General features: G+C 41.6%; 1 protein-coding gene across 1 annotated transcript; it reads right to left on the bottom strand.

Moving 5' to 3' along the window:
• Window positions 1-27725, bottom strand: LOC308610134 (RAD52 motif-containing protein 1-like). The gene is made up of 6 exons (XM_081259391.1): window positions 26940-27725; window positions 7014-7136; window positions 6429-6637; window positions 5412-5527; window positions 3449-3534; window positions 1-212 (listed from the first exon to the last, which is right to left on the bottom strand). Exons 1-6 carry the CDS (start codon window positions 26976-26978, stop codon window positions 12-14), a joined length of 774 nt encoding a protein of 257 aa, XP_081115517.1. The 5' UTR covers window positions 26979-27725; the 3' UTR covers window positions 1-11.

Here is a 27725-nt window from a genome sequence, read left to right as displayed (position 1 = left end):
ACTACCAAATGTCACCTGGGTGCACAATCACCCTGGGTGAGAACCACTGCTCTTGATACTGGCTGATGTTGGGTGCTCAGCATGGTCCTGCTCTGTGCTGGATCTGTCACCTCGGGATACAATGGAGACTGAGCTACAACTTCCGTAAGGAGCTCTGGAGGCCGAGATGGGGGCTTCTGCTGGACTGGAGAAGGTTCAACCTCTTTAGTGACCTGTGGATTTATGGGAAGTGCCAGAGCCAGAGATTTAACAGTGACATTGTACAAGTGTGACTGCTGAGCTTCATTTACCCCATGATGAACACGTGGTCAAACTACAACCTCCTTAAGTGTCTCCAAAGGCCGGGCGAGGGCCTCCTGAGGACTGGAAGTTTCTAGTTCCTCAGGGGCCTCTGAAGGCTGAGATGGAGCCCCCTGCGGAAGTGGAGGTGGTTCTACCTCTTCAGTGGGCTCTGCATGCTGAGCCTGGGCCTCTGCCTGGGGTGAAAAAGATTCAACGTCCTCAGGGGTCTGTGGATGCTGAGCAGGGGCCTCTTGATGAGGTAAAGATTCAGCCTCCTCAGTGAACTCTGGATGACGAGTTTGGGCCTCCTGCTGGGATGCAGACATTTCAGCTTCCTCAGGGGACTCTGGAGGTTCATCTGGGCTCCCCAGAAAATCCCTAGGTATGCTCTCCTCAGGATAAAAGGCATCCATACTGGGATGTAAATAATCACCCTGCAACTGTTGTTCTAGATCCTGAGTGTTTTTTTTCAAATTGGCCTATAGTTCCAACAACAACTTTGGCAAGCCGTCGATGCTGAACTAGATCTTTCTTCAGGTTTGGGGGTGAAACAATAAAGCTCATTGGTTTTGAGCTCTTACTACCTAGAGGTGGAACAAGTATTTCAAATGATTAGTGACCTTCAGCCTGATCTAGACCTATATGTTTAGTCTTACTTTTGTGTCGAGGAGGCAGAACCAAGGGCTGATTCTGATCCCACTCTAGCACTGGAACCGCCTCTGGGAGCTTTTGATGTTGGATTTGCTCGTTATTCAGATACTGATGTGGAACAGCAAACTGATCTGGCCCTGTAGGGAGCTCTCCAATGGAACCCATGTCCGGGTATGGAGCCTCAGTCTCAGTCAACTCCTGATGAGGTGGGGCCAACATCTGGACTGGAGACGAGGACGTCAAGTAATTAAACCCCCGGCTTCTGCCAGGGGTGTAAGGGCATGGGGCAATTTGGGAGGGCTGTCTGAGGTGTATGAAGACCAAGTCTCGGTGAGCCGCGGGGGGTAGGGGGTCACCTGGACGGGGCCCAGGGCCCACTCCAGAGGCTGAACTGCCTGGACTAGAAGCCACAGTCGTTGCCATGTGAGGAGGAGCCGTGGGGCGCAGCAGGGACACAGAGGCACAGCCAGGACATAACATGCGGCCGCTCCCAGGCACAGCGACCCAGGCCAGTGAGGAGCCAGAGCCACATCCTCCTTCAGAGCCGAACTGAACCGTTATGTCAGTGCTGCAACGCGAGGGCTCACTGTTAGCAACCGTTAGCAACCGCGTGTCCCTCCCCCACCTAATGTCCCACCCGTTATTTATGACATCTGTAGTTACTCCACCTTTATTAGGCTCCTGCGGAGATCCAATGCACGCCACCAGAGTGAGCCTTTTTCCCAGAGTCCCCAGGGCACAAGCCACCCTTCCCCTTGCAAAGGTGACAATTACCTCCTTCCGGGCCCCCTTCCCAACCCCGCCCTGCCCTCCCAGGCCCCAAACAATGAGGCGGGATTTGGGCTGCAGACCCCAGTGGCCACAACCTCCAGCAGCCCAGGGGTGGAGGGGAGTTGGGAAGGATGCAGAGCTTCCCGAGGAAACCACAGGATGTGGCATTCTGGGAAATTCAAAAGTGCTAGTCCAGTTCTGGCAATCTGAACTCTTCCTCCTCGAAGCTGAAGTCTGAGAGACATTCTTCCTCCCTTTGGCTACAGGGCTGACAAGAAAAGTAGCTGACCTGCAAAATGAGCACCAGTCAGGGTGGCGGGAGGGTAACACACCTTACAATTATTCTAAAATGTTGCCATTTCCTCCAAACTCTCAGTATTCACGTCTCATTATCAATTCACCACTCTGTTATCAGAGGTTACCACTGAATCAGTGATGACTCCAGAACATCTATAGGGGGGGTTTGGGGCAGGTGAGCAATTCATCCTGGGAAAGAGTGTCTAAAACCAAGTGAATGGCCCTTTATATTAGCATGGGAAGACTTCCCTCATCCCACGTTGTCTCAACAGAGCCATTAATCTAGAAAAAACTACTGTGTCACTTTTCAGAGGTCTACCCTGTGTGCAGACATGGAGAAGACACTTCGAATTAAAGTCAGCATGTTAAGTAATTTTCTTCAAATACTATAACTAGCACCCAGTTTACTTTCTTCACAGTCCTTTTCATAATCTATTTAATTTTAGTCCTTTTTAATTGTCTGGTACACCTGTAACACCTAAACTCCAAGAGAGAAGGAGCTTCATCTTTTTTCCAGTGCCTAGCACATAATGGTTTCTCAATGGAACTGATTCCAAGATTGGCCTCATTTAGGAATGGATCTGTTGGTATAATCAGGTTTCCGAAATCTTTACTATCAATACGGAGTCCTTTCCTCTCACATTTCACAGGAAGCTAGACTTCTTAAAGTCCAAAACATGGATACGTTTGAAGTTTCCTTGACTGATTTAAATTGAATTAAAATAATTATTTCGTACAGGAAAAACTTTCAAAATTTTTACATTTTTCAGAACATAACCACCTTTCCTTTCTCTACTTTCTTCCCTTCAAAACAAATTTTGCAACGTTGGGGTGAGTTAAATAATCAGAAAACTAGCCCCAAAATAAGCTCTCAATGACATGAAACACATTTTTTTGCTCCTTTTAAATAAAAATCCTATATACAGTACATTAATGTTTTCTTTTAGAAATTAAGTTGACAACTTAATCCCTAATTCGAGGCATCCATATAACTGGTTTACAGAAAGGTTCTTCAGCAAAATATTTAACACAAGATATATATGACATGCTGAGATCTGGGTAATATACCTTACTTGAAAGGCATGAATAGTTTTAAAACACTGTAGCATAATCACACTTAAGGCCATAGTTACTTTGTTCCCAAATCCCTGCAATTCTATTTGAGGGGAGTTCTAAAAGGCCTGTGTCTTCTCCTGTGTCCACAACTGTAGACGTACACTGATGGCCCTCAATCCTGCTCTCCATACTTCAAATAATGGGCCAGAGGCAAGGCTCGGGACTTGGAAAAGTCCTAGAAATTCCCTGCCTCAAAAGCAGTTTCAGAGTTTCACATTTTCCTAAGGAAGACAGAGCTGAGTAGACATGCCAAAGTCTTCCAAATCCTGCTGCTTGTTTTGAATTATGGCTACACTGGCTGTGTACCCCTTGAGTTCGTATCTCCATATACTTGAATTAAATCCTGTAGTTCCTCTTCGGTTCTAGCATCTGTGACCTCTTCACAGGGTCTATAGGCCACAGCTATTTTACCACTTTCTGAAATAAAGTTAACAAGGATCAATTCAGAAGTTTTCTTGTTCTAAAACTTCCTGTATACAATGGTAGCACCCAATAATTAGACATTCTTTTGATTTCTAAAAGCAGAAAATAAGAGCATTTTCCTAGAAGTTCCCTCATCTGACACTCCAGTTTTTATCATAATTATTTGTGAAAAAATATATAAGAAGTATCAACTTTGGTTCAAAAACCTTTATGATCTTAGAAATAAGAACTAAGGAATAATGACATAGAAATTAAAAGCTGTGGAAACAAAAATGTTCAATCACAATACAATGAAATAGGAAGGCATTAGGTGGGGGTCAAAATGAGTTCAAACCTGGAGAGATACCACTGGACTATAATAGATACTTCATATTAGAAGCAAGGCAAGGGCCTACTCCTTGGGACCAAACTTCTACCAGATACAATGAACAAAGCTTTGGAGACAGAGACAGAGAGAGACAGCATTTGAACACTCTACTGGCAGAAACTGGCCCATGTACCTTTTGGACAATACAGCTTTCCTCAAGGCAAGCTAGAGCCACCAGGCTTTTTGTCTAAGGAGTTTGGAGTACATATAAGGAATACCTTGGCATTATTAGGGACAAACAACCCAGACATTTAGTTTGGTTCTTAAAGGTTGTTACCCAGAGTTGACAGCTGATGGAGATTCTGCCTGATGACCAGGGAAGTCAAACTTCACTGGAAGGACTGCCCAGGCTGGAAGGCCAAGGCCAATCCAGGGTCAACTCTTACAAGCAAATAAGGTCTCTGACAACTTAGCTCGGATTTTCTCTAAGCCTGAAGGGCTGTGAAGCAGGGGAGCAATTCTGTTCCGGGAATCTACTCATCATGAAGTTTCCTTTGGGCACAGGCTGTGACATTCTCACCGCTGTATAACTCGATAGGGAACACAATCAACACTATTCAATAGCATGAACACTTTCAAGGCCCACAAAAACGTAGCCAGTTATTATATAAGAATCATATTCACCCAATATATCAGAAATGAAAACTGAAATTAAACTGATTTCAAAAACATAATCTAGGGCTTCCCTGGTGGCGCAGTGGTTGAGAGTCCGCCTGCCGATGCAGGGGACACGGGTTCGTGCCCCTATCCCGGAAGATCCCACATGCCGCGAAGCGGCTGGGCCCGCGAGCCATGGCCGCGGAGCCTGTGTGTCCGGAGCCTGTGCTCCGCAACGGGAGAGGCCACAGCAGTGAGAGGCCCGCGTACAGCAAAAAAAAAAAAAAAAAAAAAAAAAACATAATCTAATAAACTCTTCAACAAGAAAACAACAATAATAATAATAGTCAGTATATTTTCTCTGCTTACTATGTTTCAGGCATAGTTCTAAGCTTTTTACATTCATCATCTCATTTACTCTTACAATATCCTCCATGAGGTGATAAGCTGTATTACTAGTCCTATTTGCAGATAAAGAAATTACAGCTTAGAGATATTAAATACCTTCAAATGTCTCTGGCTAGAAAAACCTAAAATTGCAACAACAACAACAACAACAAAATCTAAGAGACAAAGTTAGGACTCAAACACAGGTGCCCAAGGCTTATAATCACTGCACTATTCTGTAAGATAAGCAAGCAATTGGGGAAGAACTGGATCAAACACTTTCTGTATGAACTGTGGCAAGTCACTCTACATCTAAACACTGGGGACAATAATATTTGCTGTCATTTTTCTCATAAATGCCACAAAGAACACATTTAAGACTGCTGCTGTGAAAGCATCTGGTGAACGAAAGAATATGTAATGTTTTAGACAACCATTATTTTCATCCAATTAACTTTTCAAGTAACTTTATTTGCTCACTGAAACTGAAGTACTTCAAGGACAATCAAAAAGGTCTTACCTAAGGCCACAATCAGCAGTTTCTGGAATGCGTCTGTCATAGCCTTCTGAATAGCAAGCTTCTGGGTTACCTTCCTTTCCATAAGGAATGATAATGACCCGAAATCCAACCAAAACAGATGAGTTTAAAATGCCTGTCTGCATAACTGATTTCTAGGTTATGTGTGTAAAACTAAAAATGCATCTGTGATTCTTAGATCATTATCTTAGTGATTAAGGGCAGGCACAACACTGGGGTACGGGTGAATGTCTCTGTTGCAGGTATACCCTGGCATGGCACAATTTTACTGCTCAGATCTATTCTGGAAGTTCCTAAAATACTCGATGGGAAATGCAAACCAAGAACGTGGCACAAACCTCACACTACTCACAGATTTCAAATGGACAAGCTGAGGCTGCACTGCTACAGACCCTGCTCTCCTGTGCGTAAAGGGCTGGATTCATACAGTGAGATAGATTTGGTGGTAGTGCAGATGATCTGGCCTCTCCTCAACCATCACCCACTCAGGTGGATGGTGGAGCCTCCTCCACTCCATTCGCTAACAGCCCTGCCTCTGAGTTAAAACCCTAAGCCCAAGTGCCATGGATTCTAGGAAAAAACTCAGTACCAATCGGAATCCCCTTTCCAGGGATCTACATTTACTTTTTCTGCTCAGGCCCTTCTATAGGAGGCAAAGGACTGAATATTTACACAAGAGTTTATTTCAATCTTTAGACAATGATTTTCTTGGGATAACTGAAGGCCAGAAGACATCTGTATTTGAAGGAATATTTTAGCACATAACAAATTATTAACAACAACAACAACAAAAACTCACTCATTTTCCTTCCTCCTAAGCTTCTTGGCAGGCGGTCAGTTCTAAAATTCTAAAGTTTAAGGTGCTGTCAGGTATTGCCTAAGATAAAAACCTATATTGTCAGGCAGAAAACATCTGCCCAGGGCTTTAGTGGCTTAGAAAAGTGATGATGTATCTGAAAAGGTGAGTTTCAGAAAGAAAGGAAAAAAGAGAAATCCCACTCCCTCACCTCCCCACACACAAACATACTGGAAAACAGACCTTCCTCCAACTTATGCAAAGGTTCCTCAGCCATGACAACTCCGGGACTCCTGCACTCATGGGAGGGCAACACCACCTCTAAAGCACAGAAGAACTTCAGGCTTTGCTTCTGAATTGGTGTCACAATAGCTTCATTTTCCCTTTCTTCAAGGTTAGAAAGATCCTGAAGCTCTTAGGATTATGAATTAAAGGCTAGACTTCAAAATATCCTGTTGTTAGAAATAAAAACAAAACTCCAGCAATCCCAGGTAATAGTTTAGGTATGCAATAGCTTCAAAATCAAGTTGGGACTTGCAAATGAATGACTAGATATGGACAACTATTTTTTATCATATACCATACAGATACTGGAGAAAATTATGGACACCGCCATCCAAGTCATTGAGATTATCACTAATTCTAGGTGGCAGGCCAATGCTCACATACTTCCATGTGGAAGGCTCTCACATCTCCTCCCCATAGCCCTGTTCTATTCTTCTCTCTAAAGTCTAGGAGTTCAATGTTGAAAGGAGTCTGGTTAGTCAAAGAAAATCTACAGAGTTCACCTTGATGATCCTTTTTGACCACCCATTGAAACCAAAGTAGTGATTTGCCAATTCTTGGCATCTGGAGCTGTTTAGGGCCAGCGTATTATGTTGAACCGCCTTATGTCTGGTGCCAAGACGAACCTAAAGACATAAAAGTCCTAAAAATATCACAATCCTACATAGAGACTTGTTTTGGATATACCTGAGATTTATCAATACCAATTTCCTAGAGTGGTTGTGAAGATTAAGTAGGACATTTTAAGCAATGAGCTCACAGTCAGCCCTAAATAAATGTTATTTATTATTTTTAAGTCAGTACTTTTCTGCATCATTTCCAGGGCCCCTGATTAACCGGAAGGTTCCCTGACCTCTGGTGGTGAAAGTGATGATGAAAACAACCAAGGAAGCCCAGCAGAAGCCTATCATGGGGCTGGGGGTAAGCAAAGGAAGTGAACTGTTTTACTCGTCTCATCCTGTAGCTCCTGCTTGAGAATATGACCTGAAGAGGAGGTAAGATGGACCTGCCACTGAATCAGGACCTTAATCTGTAGCACCCCCTCCCCAAGTTACTAACCCCTGTTAGAAGAGGGAATACCTATACCTCTATAAATGTAAATAAAGCAACCAAAAGAAGTAGGGGTTCATCTGCATGAACAAGCTTCTTGGAGAGTGCAAATATTTCCAGTCTTAACTCTCTAAATAACTTACATATTACTGTGGATTTTTTACATCACTAGTTCTTTCTTAAATATCTCTTTCCACTTTGAACAGGGTGTAGTATATAAATATACTCATAAAAATTTAAATAATACAAATAAAGTCAAAGCATTGTTAATTCTTTATTGATTGGTTTGTGCATCTTCCTCTGTCACTAGTTTATGAGCTCCTTAAGTGCTTGAAGGAACCATATATTATTCTTTCCTTGTTACCAGAAGCAAGCATAGATCTTGGCATATAATAGAGGAGTGATGGTCTGTTGACTGAGTGAATGAACGAGTACATAAGAAAATGAAATTACTTTCTCCAACTGAAGCTGCCTGCTGGGAAGGAGAAATGAAGACTAATTTTTAAATGTTGAGTGTCGCATGAGAGGCTAGGCCCTGTACGGTGAGTCATAATGGAGCTGTCCTGGACAATTAGGAAGCTTCAGAAGGGCTCTGAGCCCCTGGTAGTAGAGACAGTTGACATCTGGGATAACCTTGCCACAGTTCTTGCTGGCAAACATTTCCCTTCGTGCTACTGAGAAAAACTCAGATACATTAGGCCTTTCCTTCATTTTATTTTAAGATGTTATTCACTTTTCTGTATTTATAAAAATACAGGGGGAAAATGATAAGAATTATGTATACATGCCAATGAATAAAGGAACACATAACTGGAACTTCCCTGCTGGTGCAGTGGTTAAGACTCTGTGCTCCCAATGCAGGGAGCCCGGGTTCGATCCCTGGTCAGGGAACTAGGTCTCACATGCATGCTGCAACTAAGAGTTCACACGCCACAGTTCAGGAACCTGTGAGCCGCAACTAAAGGAGCCTGCCTGCTGCAACTGGGGAGCCCTTGAGCCGCAACTAAGGAGCCAACCTGCTGCAACTAAGACCCGGTGCAACCAAATAAATAAATAATTAAAATTTAAAAAGAACACATAATTAAAGTAGGTAACAATATCGGGGGTGTGGGTTGTAAACTCAGGCTCTGCATTAACAAAAGAAATCTAGGGCTTCCCTGGTGGCACGGTGTTTGAGAGTCCGCCTGCCGATGCAGGGGACACGGGTTTGTGTCCCGGTTCAGGAAGATCCCACATGCCGCAGAGTGGCTGGGCCCATGAGCCATGGCTGCTGTGCCTGCGCGTCCAGAGTCTGTGCTGCGCAACGGGAGAGGCCACAACAGTGAGAGGCCCGCGTACCGCAAAAAAAAAAAAACAGAAGGTGCAAAACTGTTTCCTATCCCAGACTCCTATCTTCCGTCGTACAATATTGTAACTGACACTTCAGAGAATCAAGGTCCACACCGTGTAGGATTTTTCCCACCAGTACAAAACACTGGCTCAAGGGCAAGTTTGAACTGGCTATTAATTCAGTTCAGCAAACATTTCCTGAGGCCAGGCCCTGTGTTAGCAGCACTATACGCAAAGAGGAAGCAGGCCATCACTGCTTTCAAGAAACTCAGATTCTAGCAAGACAGGCAAAGCACAAATGGAAAATAGCAAGAAATACCTTCCATCTGCCGAAAGGCATGAGCTGCCCTCAAAAGAAGAACACAAGTTCACTGTGCAGAGATGATAGGGAGAGCACAGGGGAGTTTATCAGAGAGAATGCACAAGAAGTCACCAAGACAAGAAAAAGCACATGATACACTCCAGGTGTGTCAGAGAAAGAGGGAAAGGAGCTAAGAATGCCCTCCAATGCCACAAGAAGTGAGGGCTTTATTCCATAGCAATGGAGCATGTTGGGAGGTGTTTAAGTAAAGGAGGAACCTATCGGGCAGTGCAGTGGTTGGGACTCTGCGCTTCCTCCACAGCGGAAAGGGGCGGGGAGAGGGTTTGATCCCTGGTCGGGGAACTAAGATCCCGCAGGCGGCATGGTGTGGTCAAAAAAAAAAAAATAGAAGGAACCTATCATGTAGAAGTCCTGTGAATAACTGGTGATAAGCAGGCATTGCCATTAATAACAGACCACTAAGCAGTCCAAGTAATAGAGATTGAGAATTCAAGCGCAGCCTCTCCTGAGCTATACCACTCATAATGCAGGGAGCAGCAATCCTGGGCAAAGAAGACCTAAGATCCTCTGACCTGACAGTCACAACACTGCTCCGGCGGACCACGCTTGCAGACCTCCCACCACCATCTCTGTGGTTCCGAGACTGCTCTTCTTGCCTGTTCCCACCCTCGCTCACTCTCCCCACTTTCTACCTCACCAAACGGCCCCAAGGTACAGGTCTCCTCCATCCTTCCAAAGCTCAATTTATGCCACTTCGCTTTTAAGAAAGACCCACGTTAGTGCCTGTTTTCCCAACCAAAAGAAATCCAAAGAGGTATCTATTTTCACAAAAAAGGGGGGAAAATGAGAACAGTGCCCGGCACGTGTTGTGCAGCAGCCCGTACAGAGGCAATTCGCACTGTGCGCTGCAAAAGCGGGTGCAAGGGGCACCACCCAGCTCCTTTCTGGGAACCACACTCAGCACCTCAGCATCAAGCCACCATAGCTTTGAACTGTCACTGAGCTTCTGTACTTTAGCTCAATTTATTTTGTGCATCCGTTAGCAAGATGTGTCCTATGGTCACTGCTTCTTCGCTTTACGCCACTTCGGCTTATGAAAGGTTTCATGGGAACGCTTTGCTTTCAGTCATTGGGGGGAACCCATACTTATTGTCCTCCTGCCTCCCTCCAGCCTACGCATCCACTCTCGGCCTGGCCTTTCCAGCTTTGAAAAGACAACCTGGCTCCGCCCTCTACCGCCTATATACTGCAGTGAAAGATGAGGGGAGAAGCTGACAGGCAGACAAAAGGCAGCAGCAGTGAGTGAGGCCTGACGACAGACAATGGAAGAGTTCCAGGCCCCTTCAACTTTTGAGATGTTTGGTATAACAAAAAATGTAGAAACACCTAAGGGATGGGATGAGAAAGAGCTCAAAATGCACTTCAGTATTTGTTAGCATTTGTTAAATATGGGTGGTACATACACGGGGTACAATGTAATATTCTCCACTTTTCTCAGTATGAAATTTTTAATTAAAAAAATACCAAATCACGGTTTTAAAAATTACAGGATATTTAAAATGTTTATACATTTGACAAGTTAATACAACACAAAAAATGAAATCTAATTGTGTAATTCACAAGGTAATCCAACAAATATTTAGAGTATTGTATCCTCAGGCATTACATGGCCTCCCTTTAAACTTCCTCAGCTCTCCCTCAGTGGGCTATAATTCCCAGTTTACTTTAAGGGAACTTCAATATTTAAGTTATGGTTGGTGTTTATGTCCCTTATACAAACATGCATTAATTTGGGGAAATCAATTATCAAACAAACATCAAAAGTAATCATTTCTACATTACTAATGTGACTTTGCCCATTAGAGATCAGAATGGCATTACAAGATCATCAGTCACTTATTCTATAGGCCAGAGTTGATGCTATTGACATTTTGGGCTGAACAATTCTTTGTTGCGGAAGGCTGTCCTGTGCTTCATAAATGTTTCAGCAGCATCCTGGCCTCTGACCACTAGGTGCCAGGAGCACGTCTCCTGACTTACGACAACTAAAGATGTCTGTCTCCAGACATCAGCAAATGTCCCCTGGGGGGCAAAATCATTCCTGGTTGACACCTACTGATATAAACAAGCATATAGTGTTTGCTTGCCAAATAACAGCAACAGAAGATGGATAAATCCATGGATTCCAAAGGTCCTAGAATTAGCAAATCTTCTCTATAAAACTCCTAGCCCACATCTAGAGAATATTACAAAAAGAAGCAAAATGAAAAGAAAAACTAACAACACATAAGCTAAAATCTTTACTAGGGACAGAACACAGCATAGTGATCCAAAGCACAGACTTGGAGCCAGAGGACTTACATTCAGAACTCACCAGCTGTCACTCACCAACTGTGTCACTCACCAGCTGTGTGACCTGGAGCAAATGACTTAGCCTCAAGTATCTCAACTTGCTCACCTCTAAAATGGCAAGCAGACAACTAATACCTACCTCCTATGGTTATTTATTTTCACTTAAGAATTAAGCGAAATAATACGTGTAAAGTGCTTAAAAGAATGCCTGGCATACAGTGAGTGCTCAGTAAGTGTTAGCTATTGTTATTTCACTAAAATTCCATATTTTCAATTTATACAAAGTGGAAATCACTTTACAGATTTCAACATACAACACTCTATTTTTAGAAAATAAAATATCATGCTATGTAACTACTTTATCTACTTGACAGAGGAATTATTTTCACCCATTTTCACCATCTCGGTAAAATAATAATGGTTATGATTATGCAATCATAAGAATGATTATGCTCTCCAATAGCCATTGGAGAAACAAGTGTACTTGTACATCGCTGACAAACACAAGCTAACCCCTAAAACTGGCTCTGAGGGGAGACCACAAAGCCTACCGTCAACATTAATCACCAAACATATTAGCCAGGGATATCTCAATAAAAGTAACACAGAAGTAGAGATTAGGGACAGAATTACTAACTCCGGGAGCTATGGGGGGAAGTGACTTAATTTCAAGAGTTAATGTCTCTGATATGTAGGCTCAGGTGCCCACCTCAGCACTGGATATGAAGATGCCTACCACAATTAATCAGGTCCCAACAGTTCATTTCTAACTGCAGTCTCCCTGAACCTCACTGCGGGTACTTCTGTAGCGTAGCTCTCCATACAAGGCAGGTCTCTGGTAACTGCCTTCTCTGGTTCTTCAGAAAACAGCATGACCTGGCTACACGTACTCCTGAAGAAGTTCAAGCGTCTTCTTGAAAAACATAAAATAGAAACTGCCAGCCGAAGTCAAAGTGAGACAATGTCTCAAGCCACACTAAAATGGACTATAAAAAATACAGAGATCTAGAAACGACCTCTAAACGACGCCAGCACCAGACACACCTCACCATGTAGCCAACACTCTTGGCCAGGATACACGGATACACCCGTGTCTACAGCACGCAACCCTGCCATGTAGCGGACAGACACTGACCAAGCTGGGTCTTGTACAGCCTCTGCCACGGGGACAGAAAGGCCCGGAGAAGGGCGCTGAGTCGCTTAAACCCACCAGTGTGGGAAGAAGCACCACGTCCACCCATTGAGAAGGCCACCCCTATTTGCCTTGACTCTTTCTCTTCCTGTTAAAAATTATCCAACTTTCACCAAAAGAATACACAACACTAACTTTCTGCAAACTCCTGCCCCTGTGGGGAACGGCATTCCTGGAGACAAAAAAGCTGGAATCAGTAACCAAGGTTCTAATTCAAATCCGCTCTAATTCAAATCCATTAACCCCTGTGATCTGTTGCCGATCTACAAAAAGAGCCTAACAGCACATTAGTCGTTTGACCAGCCAGCGTCCATCCCTTTTTCTGGTAATAAAAGCCCACAAATTCCCTCAGAGTAGGTACCTCTCCCCGCCTCTCAGTCAGCGTGGCTCCGGTGGGCTCGACTCCGCCAAAGAGCCACGGGTGACACGTGACCAGAACTGGCCAATCCCAGTCTCACAGCCTCAAACAGCGATTGGCTCCAGGTCAGACATGTGACCCCATAAGAGCCAATGAGACATCATGAGACTTTTGCTGAGGCTTCTGGGAAAGAGACAGGTGCTCTTTCCGGCTGAATCTAAACACTGACAGGCTACAGGGGGTGAATATGCTACAGCCAAGTTTCTAACATACAGTTCCTACAACTGAAGTCCATACAGGAAAAGGCAGAGTTGACTTGTGGGGAGAACCTGAGTCCTGATGACTTTACTTGAGCCCTGAATCCAGCTAGCTGTGCCTGACTTTGCAGTTAGGTGAGCCTAACTCAAATTTCTTTCCAGCTTAAGCCAATTTAGGTTGATATTTCAGGCAGCTGAAGCGAACTGATGTATATGTGTATATCTGATTAGTACCTCACAAGATGTGAAAAATGGAATGAACTGATAGCTGGCTTGTAAAACAGTGTATATATACATGATTATTAAAAACACTGGTCACAGGTATTGATTAATAATAACAAGTGCAAAGAGAAAAAAGTGGGCATGGGAGAGAAATGACTTAGTGTGATATGTGGTTATTCTGACTCTTGAAAATATTCCAAAACATTTGTTTAAACAATTTTATCATAAAGCTATTTCAGCAATAATAAGAAGAAGAATAACAAGAGCCATTTGCTGAATGCTTCCTGTGGGCCAGAGGCCCTTGAAATGACTATATTATGTAATCTGCTTGAGTCCTCATAATGACCTTACAAGGTGGATGTTATTATTATCATTCCCACTAACAGATAAGAAACCTGAAGCACAGACAAGTTAAGTTACTCACCCACAGTTACACTATAAATAAAAGGCAGGATTCAAATGCAGACATTCTGATGCAGCTCGTGCTTTTAGCCATGACACTGAATCTGAACCTACACTCAGAGTTCTAATGCTGTTCCAGTGAAGCAGAAACTCAAACTCAGGCACTCCCCAAAGCATCAAATGGGAATGTAATATACCACTATTTTAACCCTGGAAGAGTCTTAAGGACTAATTCCTACATAGTTCTGCATTATGAAAGTATACATATTTAACCACATTAGTGATTATCATTTTTTTAAAAAGTGTGAAAACCCTCACAAACCTCAACCAATTGCATCCTTTGGTTAAACAAAAGTCCTAGATGTTCCCAAGACTAAGAGGTATATTAATTAGTACTACCTTTCCAGAAAATAACATTTGCACCTTCCACAAAGTCAACTTTATGAGGACATTCCCATCACTAAGTTACTTTTCACCGCTTTTATAGAACAGAAACTTATTTTAAAATCTACCCATCTTAGTATAATATAAAAAAGAAAAAAATTTATGAACTGGACTTTCTCAAAATTAAACCTTTTTCCTCTTTGAAAGACACTATTATGTTAGAAGGATACGAAGCCAAGCTAAAGACTGAGAAAAAACCAACGGCAAATCACATACCTGAAAAAGGATTTGTATCCAAATATATAAAGAATTCTCAAAACTCAACAGTAAGAAAACAACCCAATTAAAAGCTAGGCAAAAGATTTCAACGGCACTCCACTAAGAGGATCTAATGATGGCAAATAAGCACATGAAAAGATGTCCAATGGCATTAGTCATCAGAGAAATGCAAATTAAAACCATGATAAGATATTACCACATACCTATTAGAATGGCTAAATTAAAATCACTGATAGTGTCAGTGATGTGGAATAGGTGGAATTCTCGTACATTGCTAGTGGGAGAATATAAAATGGTACAGACACTCTGGAAAAAGGGTTGACAGTTTCTTATAAAGTTAAAAATATACTCACTATATCACCCAGCAATCCCCTCTCCCCAGAGACAGCTACCCTAGAGATAGAGAAATGAAAACTATGTTTGCACAAAAGTCTGTACACAAATGTTTACAGCAGCTCTATTCTTAAATGTTAAAAATTGGGAACAATGCAAATGTCCTTTAATGAGTGACAATGGAAAACTACTCAGTAATAAAAAGGAATAAACTTTCAATACATGCAATAACTTAGATGAATCTCAAAGACAGAGTAAAAGAACCCAGTCTCAAAAGCTTACATGTATGATTCCATGTATAGGACATTCTCAAAAAGACAAAACTATAGGGATGGAGAAAAGGTCAGTGGTTGCAGAGGTTATAGGATGGGGACAGTTAACTATAAAAGGATAGCATCAGGGAATTCTGGGGGGTGATAATATTATTCTGTATTCTGATTGTAGAGATGGTTGCACAAACTACACGTGTTAAATTAACAGGATAAAAGAAAAAAGTTAGTTTTACTGTATGATAATTTTAAGAATAAAATTTTAAAATTATTTTCAAATATGAATCTCAATGTCACAATGGACACGGTTTTTAAAAACTGCAAGGAAATAAAGAAGGATAAGTTTGTTAATAAAAGGAAAACCTGGGCTTCCCTGGTGGCGCAGTGGTTGAGAGTCTGCCTGCCAATGGGGGAGACACGGGTTGGAGACCTGGAATGGGAGGATCCCACATGCCACGGGGCAACTGGGCCCGTGAGCCACAACTACTGCACATGCGCGTCTAGAGCCTGTGCTCCGCAACAAGAGGGGCCACGGCAGTGAGAGGCCCACGCACCATGATGAGGAGTGGCCCCCGCTCGCCACAACTAGAGAATGCCCTTTCACAGAAACGAACACCCAACACAGACAAAAATAAATAAAAAATAAATAAAAATAAATATATTTAAAAGGAAAACCTATACATTTCCCTTTCTGCAAATGTAGGTTTTCGAGGCAAGAGTAGAGCCTCAGAAAGAATGTCTGCAAACAGAACAATCACTAGTTCACTAAGTACAAAATGTAGGATACTTTTGAAGAATCCCATCACAGCTAGATAACTGGTCCAGAACCAAAAGTAAATACTGGAAGAAAAAGGAAATCAACAGTGTTCCACAGAGGTGGTAGGCAGACTGGCCTGGACTAAGACATGTTCAGTAATAGATAATAAGGGTGCTGATTTGTAAGCATCATTCTCGTCCCACTGTGGACTTCCTTCTGCGACAGTATAAGGATACCACCAGATCATCTTGAAATCAAGTCATGAAATGTACTTTTATATTTTTAAAAATCAATTCTTGTCCTTAAATTAACTTTTCTTATTAGTTTAGTCATGGTCCTCTATTACTTCTAAAACATTAAATCTTATTTGATTAGAGACAGGCTTCAAAAAATAAAAATAAACTGTGATCAAATAGCAGGAACAAAGAGTAGTAACTAAAATTTCTTCAATCTAAACTGAAGATGATTTCTGTATCTCTGTCTTTTACATTTGCCTCCATTAAGGGAAAAAAATGATGTGCCTCATAATTAACTAGGCTGGAATGAATCAGAATGCATTTGTAAAGGTTTCAGAAGACCAATGAGCTGTGCTAAACAGTACCACTATCCACCTGAGCAGAAATTACTATCCATAAGTTTCTTTACATAACTAATGAAACAAAAATTTAAACAAAAGAAGAACTACTAGAAAAATATTAGAGATGCATTTTTTAAGTCAATAATTTGCCTCATACTTTATTATTTTCCCTGTGGAAACCCAATTATTACCCTGAAAACAAGACCACGTTAGAAAGTAAATGCATTGTGACAAAAGAAAGAAAAGGCAGATTGATACATTATTAAAATAACTCACACGCCATACCCTGAGGAGTAAGGAAGCCATGGCAGAGCAGGCCCCTTTCTCCTCAATGGACAGCACAGCCGTGGGGAAGACACTGCAGCTAGCACAAGCGTGTCACACTTCTTCAGGGAGGAAGCAAGTTACACACCGCTCTAGAGAGGGCGCCCATAAACTGACGGCCACGCTCATTACCCAACGTCCAGGCCACCCACAGGCTGACTGCAACCCAACTTTCCCACCATTCCCACACAGGCCCCAGGAACCGTCAGGCCTCTGAGGCTCTGCCAATGCCCTTCCCTCTACCCAAATATCCTTTCCCTCCTCTCTCCGGACCTCAATCCTGCCCAGCTCTAAATGAACACTTCAAGGCCTCTTTCCCTAAGAATGCCTCTCTCAAAACCAAAATTACTTCCTAGACAATGATCTGCCTCTTACCCATCCATTATCTTGGATTAAATACATCATGTAAGATGCCTTATCTGACCAACAGAACTATTTTATAAATAGGAGTCATGTTTTATATCATCTATGACATGACATGACATCCAATCAGCTCACTAAAACCATTCAATAAATACTCTAATTGAATTTCCCAAAGAGTTGACCTAAAATAACCTAAATGCTAAGCATTTCAAGAACTGTCCTGAACCAAATTCACTTCTCATTTGAATGCCAATGTCATAGATAGGGATGTTGTATTGTCTTTAATGTACTTGCCTTTATCCAAAACTAGAATCTCTGATGAATCTATGGGACACACATGTAAAATATTCTGCAAAGGAAAAAAGCTTTATTTATTGTACTCTGCTTAATATTCAGCCAGACTTGCATTTTTCTCTAAAACTTATACAATTACTGAGTATGCAAGAAGCATTAGAAGAGAGACTAAGTCTATTGAGAATAAAACTGGAAGCGAAGGTCATCAATCATTTTCTACTTTGAATAATCTCTTTCATAAAGAGGTAAATTCTCCTAAATTCCAGAATGAATGGAATTCAATACAGCAAAGTAAAATGCTTTAAATACATAAAATAAATATCTTGATGGACCTTCCACCATCTGTTTTAGTAACTTAAATTATAAAAAAGAACCCTAAATTTAAGAAAAGTTATATCAAGAGCTAAAATTGAGATTTTTTTTCCATCTATTACTTTGATTTTCCTGACCCATTTTTGAGAACTGTCAGCATTCTGGATCAATAATTCCAAATTATTTCTTGAAGAGAGTGAGATTCCTCCCAAGTCATTTAATATGCTTACTAATCAATAAAGATATGAAAAAACAAAAAATCCATATTTATGAAGCAAGTAAATTATATTAAAAGACTGACTTTGAGAAAATGTTGCTGCTTGCCAAGAAAATTTTATTATTATAAAATATTTTCTGTCATTTGTATTTCTTCATTTTCCCTTCCAGATTACCTGTGTAGCCTTGTAAACACATCATAATCCAAAGCAGTGGAGCTTTATAAATAAAATGTAAATCAACGCAAGAGAGCCAACTGCATAATTAAAACAAAAGTGTACCGGGCTTCCCTGGTGGCGCAGTGGTTGAGAGTCTGCCTGCCGATGCATGGGACACGGGTTCGTGCCCCAGTCCGGGAAGATCCCACATGCCGTGGATCGGCTGGGCCCGTGAGCCATGGCCGTTGAGCCTGCGCGTCCGGCGCCTGTGCTCCACAACAGGAGAGGCCACAACAGTGAGAGGCCCGCGTACCGCAAAAAAATAAAAAATGGGCATCCCTGGTGGCGCAGTGGTTGAGAGTCTGCCTGCCGATGCAGGGGACACAGGTTTGTGCCCCGGTCCGGGAAGATCCCACATGTCGCAGAGCGGCCTGGCCCGTGAGCCATGGCCACTGAACCTGCGCGTCCGGAGCCTGTGCTCCGCAACGGGAGAGGCCACAACAGTGAGAAGCCGCGTACTGAAAAAAAAAAAAATAGCATACCACCATCATCCCAACCAGATTACAAAATAGCAAGCAGATTATAAAATAATAGTCTACAAGCATGCTTTTTAAAATATATATCTATATGCACTGAATATCTTATATAAAAAGCCAAGAGAGAGAGATGAAACAAAATATTAAAAGTAAACATCTCCGGGGCTTCCCTGGTGGCGCAGTGGTTGAGAGTCTGCCTGCTAATGCAGGGGACAGGGGTTCGAGCTCTGGTCTGGGAGGATCCCACATGTCACGGAGCAACTAGGCCTGTGAGCCACAACTACTGAGCCTGCACATCTGGAGCTTGTGCTCCGCAGTAAGAGAGGCCGCGATAGTGAGAGGCCCGCGCACCACGATGAAGAGTGGCCCCCGCTTGCCACAACTAGAGAAAGCCCTCACGCAGAAACGAAGACCCAACACAGCAAAAATAAATAAATTAATTAATAAACTCCTACCCACCCACCCACCCCCCCAAAAAAAGAAAAAGACCCTGTCTAGTTCTTTAAAAAAAAAAAAAAAAGTAAACATCTCCTTCCCCAAAACCCTAACTCCATTCCAGTCATGAGGAGAACATCACACAAACCCAAGTTGAGGGACAGTCTATGAAATACATGAACCAGGACTCTTCCAAATTTTCATTAAAAAAAGGAACATCTGGGACTTTCCTGGTGGTGCAGTGGTTAAGAATCCATCTGCCAATGCAGGGGACACGGGTTCCACCCCTGATCCGAGAAGATCCCACATGCCGCAGAGCAACTAAGCCCGTACGTCACAACTACTGAGCCTGCGCTCTACGGCCTGCGAGCCACAACTACTGAGGCCACACGCCGCAACTACTGAAGCCCACGCACTCTAGGGCCTGTGTGCCGCAACTACTGAGCCTGGGTGCTGCAATTACTGAAGCCCGCGCACTTAGAGCCCGTGCTCCGCAACAAGAGAAGCCACCACAATGAGAATTCTGCGCACCACAATAGAGTAGCCCCCACTTGCCACAACTAGAGAAAGCCTGCATGCAGCAACAAAGACCCAACACAGCCAAAAATAAACAATAATAAAAATAAATAAATAAAGGCATCATCACATAAAAACAAATGAGGAAATAATTTTTTTATAAAAGAATAACTGGTGGGGCAGTGGTAAAGAATCCGCCTGCCAGTGCAGGGGACACGGGTTTGAGCCCTGGTCCGGGAAGATCCCACATGCTGCAGAGCAACTAAGCCCGTGCGCAACAACTGCTGAAGCCCACACGCCTAGAGCCCGTGCTCCACAACAAGGGAAGCCAACACAGTGAGAAGTGCGTGCACCGCAATGAAGAGTAGCCCCTGCTCGCCGCAACTAGAGAAAGCCCACACACAGCAATGAAGACCCAACGCAGCCAAAAATAAATACATTAAATAAATTAATTTTATAAAAAGAAACTAAAGAGTCAAAAACAAACTAAAGAAATAAAATATATTTTGGGAAGAAATAGGAAAAAATTATACATGGACTTGATATCTGATAGTATAACTATTAGTATTACTGAATTATCTTCTTAGGTGTGATAATGGTATTATGTTTATGAAGAAATATGTCCTCATTCTTAGGAGACACATGATGAAGTATGAATGAAATGCCATGTAAGATGTCTGCCACTTACTTTCAGCTGGCTCAGGAAAAAAAAAATTCTATCTATTTGACAGAGAAAGGGAGACAAGGCAAATTATGACATAACGCTAACAATTGGGTATTGATTATACTATTCTTACAACTTTGCTGTAGGCGTAAAGATTTTCATAATATAAATTAAACTAACAGTTTTCTTTAACTTAAAAATGATTCAAAACCCAAACTAATCCAGAAGTTATAATCTTCTCGTAAATATAAAATATATTTTATTTTATGCTGCTTAACTCATCTCCTCCAAATTAAAAAAAAAATTGAAAAGGGGTGACTTATTTTCCATAGTAAGGAATTATAGCTAACATCCAGGAGTAATATTTAGGTTTCCTTCAAATTGATATTGAATAGAGTCTTTTAATCATCTGAGCAGTTTATACTGATCTTGGGCTCATTAATTGCTAACTTACCTAGTTTTTTTAAATACAAATGTTTATTTGAATACAATTACCTTATCCCTTAAAGAAGCTGGAAAGAAGATTAAATAACCCAGAAGACACAGTTGGAAACTGTAAGGAAGTATAAGAAAGAGAGTCACTGGCAGAAGAGAAGAGCAGATCTCTGGCAAAGCTGCATTCCATGTACCCTGCCTGGGTCAGACATAGTTCATCTTGAGCCGAAGATCCAATAGAGACCCATCTGCCCAAAATGCCTTTCTCCAACTGAGAAAGAAGTGAAAATGCTAAGACATATGAGAACATTTGTTGCTGTCTACAGCTAATTGAACCAGAAATCTTTAATACCATTTCCAGTCCTGAAATTCTATTATTCTACATAAAACACCTTTAAAAACAAGTATGTATTATCATTTCACACCCATTAGGATGGCTACTATCCAAAAAATAGAAAATAACTGTTTGCGAGGATGTGGAGAAAGTGGAACCCTTTTACATTTCTGGTGGACATCAAACGGTGCTACTGCTATGGAATACAATATGGGGATTCCTCAAAAAATTAAACACAGAATTACCATATGATCTAACAATTCTTCTGGGTATTTCCTGAAAGAACTGAAAGTAGGGACTTGAACAGATATGTATACACCCAAGTTCACAGCAACATTATTCACAACAGCCAAAAGGTGGAAGCAACCTGAGTGTCTATCAAAAACTGGATGGATTTTAAAAAATGTGGTATTTACATACAATGGCATAGTATTTAGCCTTAAAAAGGAAGAAAATGCTGCCACATGCTACAATATGGATGAACCTTGAAGACAGGCTAAGTGAAATTAGCCAGTCACAAAAAGACAAATAGTGTATCAGTGCACTTATATGAGGTACCTATGGTATGAATGGACCCTATTCAAATTCTGAGAAACAGAAAGTAGAATGATGTTTGCCAGGTGCTTGAGGGAGAGGGGGATGGAGGGTTAGTGTTTAATGAGTACAGACTTCAATTTGGGAAGATGAAGTTCTGGAGATGGATGGTGGTGATGGTTGTACAACAATGTGAATGCACTTAATGACACTGAATTGTATGCTAAAATGATTAAAATGGTAAATTTTATGTTATGTATATTTTAACAATATTCCAAAAAAACCCCACAGGTATGCAAGCCATAATACCCTCCTAACCCTCCTTAAAAGGAGTGAGGCCCATGTCCTAATCCTGATGCAAACTTAAGGAATGCTCACTGCCCATTTCCCCATCTTCCCTGCCCAGGAAGAAGAACCACGAGCTGGCAAGGCAGAGCCAGAGCCAGAGGCGGGAAATTGGTCCTGACGTTAGTCCCGCTGAAGAAACTCAGAAGAGCCACAACAGAGGGTAAGGCCCAAGAAGACGGACAGAGGCAGGCTAGGGAAGAGAAGGCAAAAGCAGAAGGAAGGAAATCCCTGAGAACATGGGCAGCTGATGACACTGGGAAGGGACACCACAGCTGTGAGGAAAAGGAGGATCAGACAACAGGGGAAATCAGAGAAGGGAACTGCCCCAAGGTAAGGAAAGAGAGGAGTAGGAGAAAAAAGAAGAATTGTAAGCAAGAAGGAGATTCATTCAAGAAGAGACTCTTCCCAAGTACCAGCAGGAAAATGACTTCGTTCCACTGAGGTGGCCATTTGTATCTAAAGAAACCAAGAAAGTTGCTGAAGCCTATAAAAAGTTAGGAAGAAACATTCTTTTCTGTGTAAGAATACTAATATACCCCCATCCACAGAGAACTGTGTACTGCCATTTTTTTCATTTGGTTTTGTCTTTTTTTCTCCCTCAAGAAGAGAACACTTACTTGCTTAGGAATAATTTCAATCAGGGCCTACCTTTTTTATTTGTACCAAACACTAGTACGCCATGAATGAGCTAAAGCGTTTTAATGGCACAGGGGTAAGAGTACAGGCTTGAAGCCAGCTCTGCCTGAATCTGAATCCTGGCATTGTGACCTGAGGCAATCTGCTTAAAAATCTGCTTTGATTTCCAAATCTGCAAAATGGGAATAATAACAGGGCTACACTTCAAGGCATTACTGCAAGAATTAAATAGGGTAAAATATGAAAGCACTTAGAACAGTGTCTGGCCCACACTAATCACTATTAAGGTATTAGCTTCCTATTATACTCCAGACCTAGAACATGAGTTCCAGGAGAGCTGAGATTTTGTCTGTTTTGTTCCCTGTTGAAGCCTCAGGTACCTCACATAATTCTTTGTTGAATAATAAAAATGTATTGAATGCCAGCAACACAGAAGCCTGGAGGAATAGCACTACCTTTCTGTTATTACCAACAACTAAAATCTGCATAACACTTCAGGCTCACAGTTCACAGAGGGTTTTCTATACCTTATCTCAGGTGATTCTCTGACGCTGCCATTATTACCTCCGTCTCACAGACAAACGAAGGCTCAGAAGACGTAAGTGACTTGCCCAGGAATTCTGGCAATTAATGCTACTTCTGTTCACTCTAGACCCCCACCCAGAAAGCTCAGAACATACCCTACTGAACTGTTCAATTCTCCTTAACTACAGATACACAGAGTTCTAGTTCACCAAAACACTTTATCCGATTTGCTTCAATAGAATTGATGGAGAGGGAGGAAACAGATGAAACAACATTACTAACTATTAAAGTTGAACAACGGGTACAGTGGGATTGATTATACCCTTTCCACTTCTATACATCTGAAATTTTCCATAATAAAAAAATGTAATTAAAAAATAAACTCTTCACTCCCAACATAAGCTCTGCCACTTCCAACTTCCTATTGAGCACACCTGGGTGCGAGGAAAACACCACAGCAGAGAAGTTTCTCAGTCTGAGGCACTGAAGAGAGTGCTGCACTGGGAATCAGGAAGCTTCAGTCTTCACTCTGCTTTATCTAACTGTGAGACCTCACTGGTCCCTCTAGCTCCTCTGGGCCCTGAACTTCCTCATCTGTTCCTTCCAGGGTTAAGATGCTGATTTCACCTTTCTACTAGTTCCTTAAACTCAACACACAAAACCAAAATCATCTTTTCTCTATTCTAAACCCCTAAGACCTGCTCTTCCTCCTGACTTCTGTATTCCTGCTGTCCCATTCTGCCAGCCATCCAACCACAAACACCTCAGCATCATCTCTGACTTAAGACACAGAACTGACTGTTCCTTCCCCTCCTACCTAATCAGTCACCACATCTCTCTGTTCAACCTCCAAAGTACCTCTTGACTCCACCACCTCCTTTCATTCCAAAGCACACTAACTCAGGCACTCATCATCCCTCACCTGGAGTAGTGCCATGAACACGACTGAAAACCCTGTCTCTAGTTTCTCCTCACTCACAATCCATCATATGCATTCTCCAAAACCCAGTCATGACCTCTCAACAGCCTCACTGTCCACTATGTTCTTTCATGTAACCCAGGGTCCGGGTAATTTGGATACTCAGTTTCCGGACATCCACCTCATTTCCAACACCACCCCTCAGCCTTTGCTCAAGCTACCCTTCCCTCCAGAATGCCCTCTTCTTGCCCTGGCGCCTCAATTTCACAGTGGTGCAATTTAAATGCCACCTCCTCAGGTGAAGTGTTCCCCTACATCCGCAAGGGGGCAGTATCACTCCCTCCACTGAACCCCTAAGCACCTTGTCTGAACCCCTCTTACAACACCCTTCAAATTCCTATTAGTCCTTTCTTGTTTTGGTGCCCCTACTCTCTCTACTAGATGATTCGCTCCTTGTCAGAGGAAATGATGCTTTATTCGTCTTTGTATCCTTCAGAACAGAGCTTCTCAAAGACTGTGCCGTGGCACTGTGGTATGCCATGAATGAGCTAAAGAGGTTCTAGTCAGTCATCCCCTCAGCCCTCCACAAAGAGACTTCAGCAGCCAAAGTCCCACAAGTCAAGCCTCAAGCAGCCTCAAGCAGCCTCCTCCTTCAGCCAAGTATACACCACGATGACTTGAGAAGCACTAAGAGGACGCAACACGTGGTACACAATGCATGCGCACTAAACATGTGCTGAGCTGAACCTTGGAATAACTCACCCGTTCCCCTTCAACCAGTATGTTCTCAAGAAAACTTACCATCCAGACTAGACTCTCTCTGAACACTCTCCCCGAACAGGTTCTGATCATCTTTTTAATAATCACCTGTTTATTAGCTGGTTATACTTGCCTTACCATCCAAAGCCCACATCGATAGTTTACTGATTAAAATAGCAAAGGATATGAACAAACAATTCACCATGAAGAGACTCAAAGAGAAAAATTCAACATTATAGAACAAAGAAGTACAAATGCCACTTTACACTATTAAATAAGCAAAAACTTTTAAGGAAACAATGTATTTATATCCAGTTATGGCGAAACAGGTACATCTGTATATCTCTTAGTAGTACAAACTGGTATAACATTCTTGAAAAACAGTATGGCGATATATATATCAAAAGCCATAAAAACATTCATACCATTTAACACAATAATGCATTCAAAAATTTATCCTAGAGATATAATTAGCCAGAAGAAAAGTACAATAATATCTACAATAATGTACATTAAAGTATTAACTGAAAACGAGCCAGCAACATAAATAACTAACATAAAAAGAGTTAAGTAAATTATTGACGGCATGACTTGGTGAAATATTTTGCAGCCTCTCAAAGTGTAATCATGTCAATTAAAATTGTGACAACTATAACATGGAAATGTTTCATAATCTAATAAGTAGGAAAAATTCAAATTATATACATTATAATTAAAAAGGAGTACAATAATCTATGTGTGTGTGTATGTATATATATATAGATCTAGAGAGATATATATCTCTCTATATATATTTTTAACAGAATGCCAAAAATAAAATCAACTGTTTTAGGGGTAGTAACCCAAATATTTAATAATTTACTTAATAACAATTCTTAAATTATTTTATAATTTAAGAGAGAAAGTTCTACCATACTGAGCAAACTTAGGGGTCCCAGGATGCAAACTCGATATAGTCTCAGGAAGAGGTCCACACCTCTCTTTTATTGCTCACTTTGGCCTTAACTGAGAACGCTCATGTACTTCTTATCACAATGACCAATGACAACCCAGACCCCAGCTTTCCAAGGACCAAGAAACCAGCTCAGCTAGCCTTCTGATCATCCCCATGAACCTGTGGGGGATGAATCGTGCAAACTGCCCTAACTCAAGAAACAAAGAACCCCTACAACAATGTTTTACTTTAGCAATCAATAAGTAGCCAAGCCTAAGTTTAATTATAAACCCTAAAAGTATATAGCATTGTCTCATTAAAGTCTCTGGGACTAGCATTAAAAATACATCCAAAAATAATTTTAGCACTGATGCCCCACAAGGACAATATTAGAACAGTCTTCTAATTGTTTTTCTGTAGTATTACCATTTTCTTAGTTTAATACTGAATGGCCAAGATACTATAATGGACCAAGAAGATTAATTACTGTGAAAGAATAAATACTCAAGACTAAAATGTCATTCTTAGGGCATTTCAGCAATAAACAAATAATTTGAAGGACTAATACAACCATTAGGAAAAAAGTTTAACCTTCTGTTTCCATTGATATGTTCCTGGTATCCAGATCCTCAGAAATGCAGATATATAGTCATTCATGACAATGCACACATAGTAGATAACAGGAAAAACAGACAATTTAACACTTAACCTGTTCATCAGAGCACTGGGCGATCAACACTCAAGAATGTTGACACAAAAACTGAAGGACCTCTGAAGATCCAATCATATGCAGATAGGTTGAACCCCTGTGCAGTTACTCATTCAAAACAGAAGTGGAAAATTAACCTACCCTCCCTTCTCTTCAAACAAACTGACAAAGCATCAGGCAGTCTGTTTGGAGTAGGTTCACCATCATCCAGTCGGCCCCAGAAGTAGCCAATTCAGTCAGGTCACCGCTGCTGCAACAGGGCCCTACTTCCTCCACCTTGTCCCAGCTCATCTTGCTGACCAGACACCCTGCTCTAGATTAAGTCCCTTTTGTCTTTTCCTCAGGCATTACCAAGTCCTTGCTTTGTAAAGAAGGCTCTCCCAGACCTTACTCACCTGCAGTTCACTGCACTGGGTATCACCCAAAGAGCCCATCAGAGCTCTTTATAATTTCTGAAAGAGAGAGAAGGAACCTTTTAATACATACTAGAAAACACCACTGCTGATGTATCAGTTCTGAAGCATTTGTATCCAGTGGTCACAGCATATGGTCCTTTGGTCCACAGTACTTCAGTAAAATGTAGCATAACCAGCCAGGACCAAGAGTCCTGAGATAAGGGTCCAGAGATAAAAGTTTGGTTTAATGTTACTACTAATCAGCTGTATGACCTTGGGAAAGTCACTTGACTTCTCCAGGCCTCAATTTCCTCATCTGGAAAATAAGACAGACTAGATAGAAGCAGCAGAGCATACTGCAGTGGAAAGAGAACACCCTTTCCAAGGCACAACGCCAGCACCACTACTTACTGGTCTTGCGACATTATGTTCGTTAATTCACATTTAACCTAAATTTCCTCTGCAAAGCAGAAATAACAGCTATCTTGGAGTTGTTCTGAAAACTAAAGGAAACATAATGAGTTATAAAAAGCCTAGAGTAAGTATACTGTGCATCTCATCATAAAATTCCACAAATGATAATTACCAACATTACTCCCAGCCCTAAGGTTACGTGAATTCAATTTCCAAATAGTTATTTCCTTACAAGATCAACAAATCAAAACTTTACCAACCTGACAATGCAATTAACTGTTTGAGTGTTTCACTAACAATTCAATTACAGTTATCTTAAACTAATGGAAGTTTAAGATTATCAATATTAATTAACATCACAGGAAATAAGGG

The sequence above is a fragment of the Mesoplodon bidens genome, assembly GCF_964165515.1.
Source record: "Mesoplodon bidens genome assembly, contig: HAP1_SCAFFOLD_229, whole genome shotgun sequence".
NCBI lineage: Eukaryota > Metazoa > Chordata > Mammalia > Artiodactyla > Ziphiidae > Mesoplodon > Mesoplodon bidens.
Note: the sequence above shows the minus strand (reverse complement) of the source record. Positions and strands in the feature narration are given on the sequence as shown.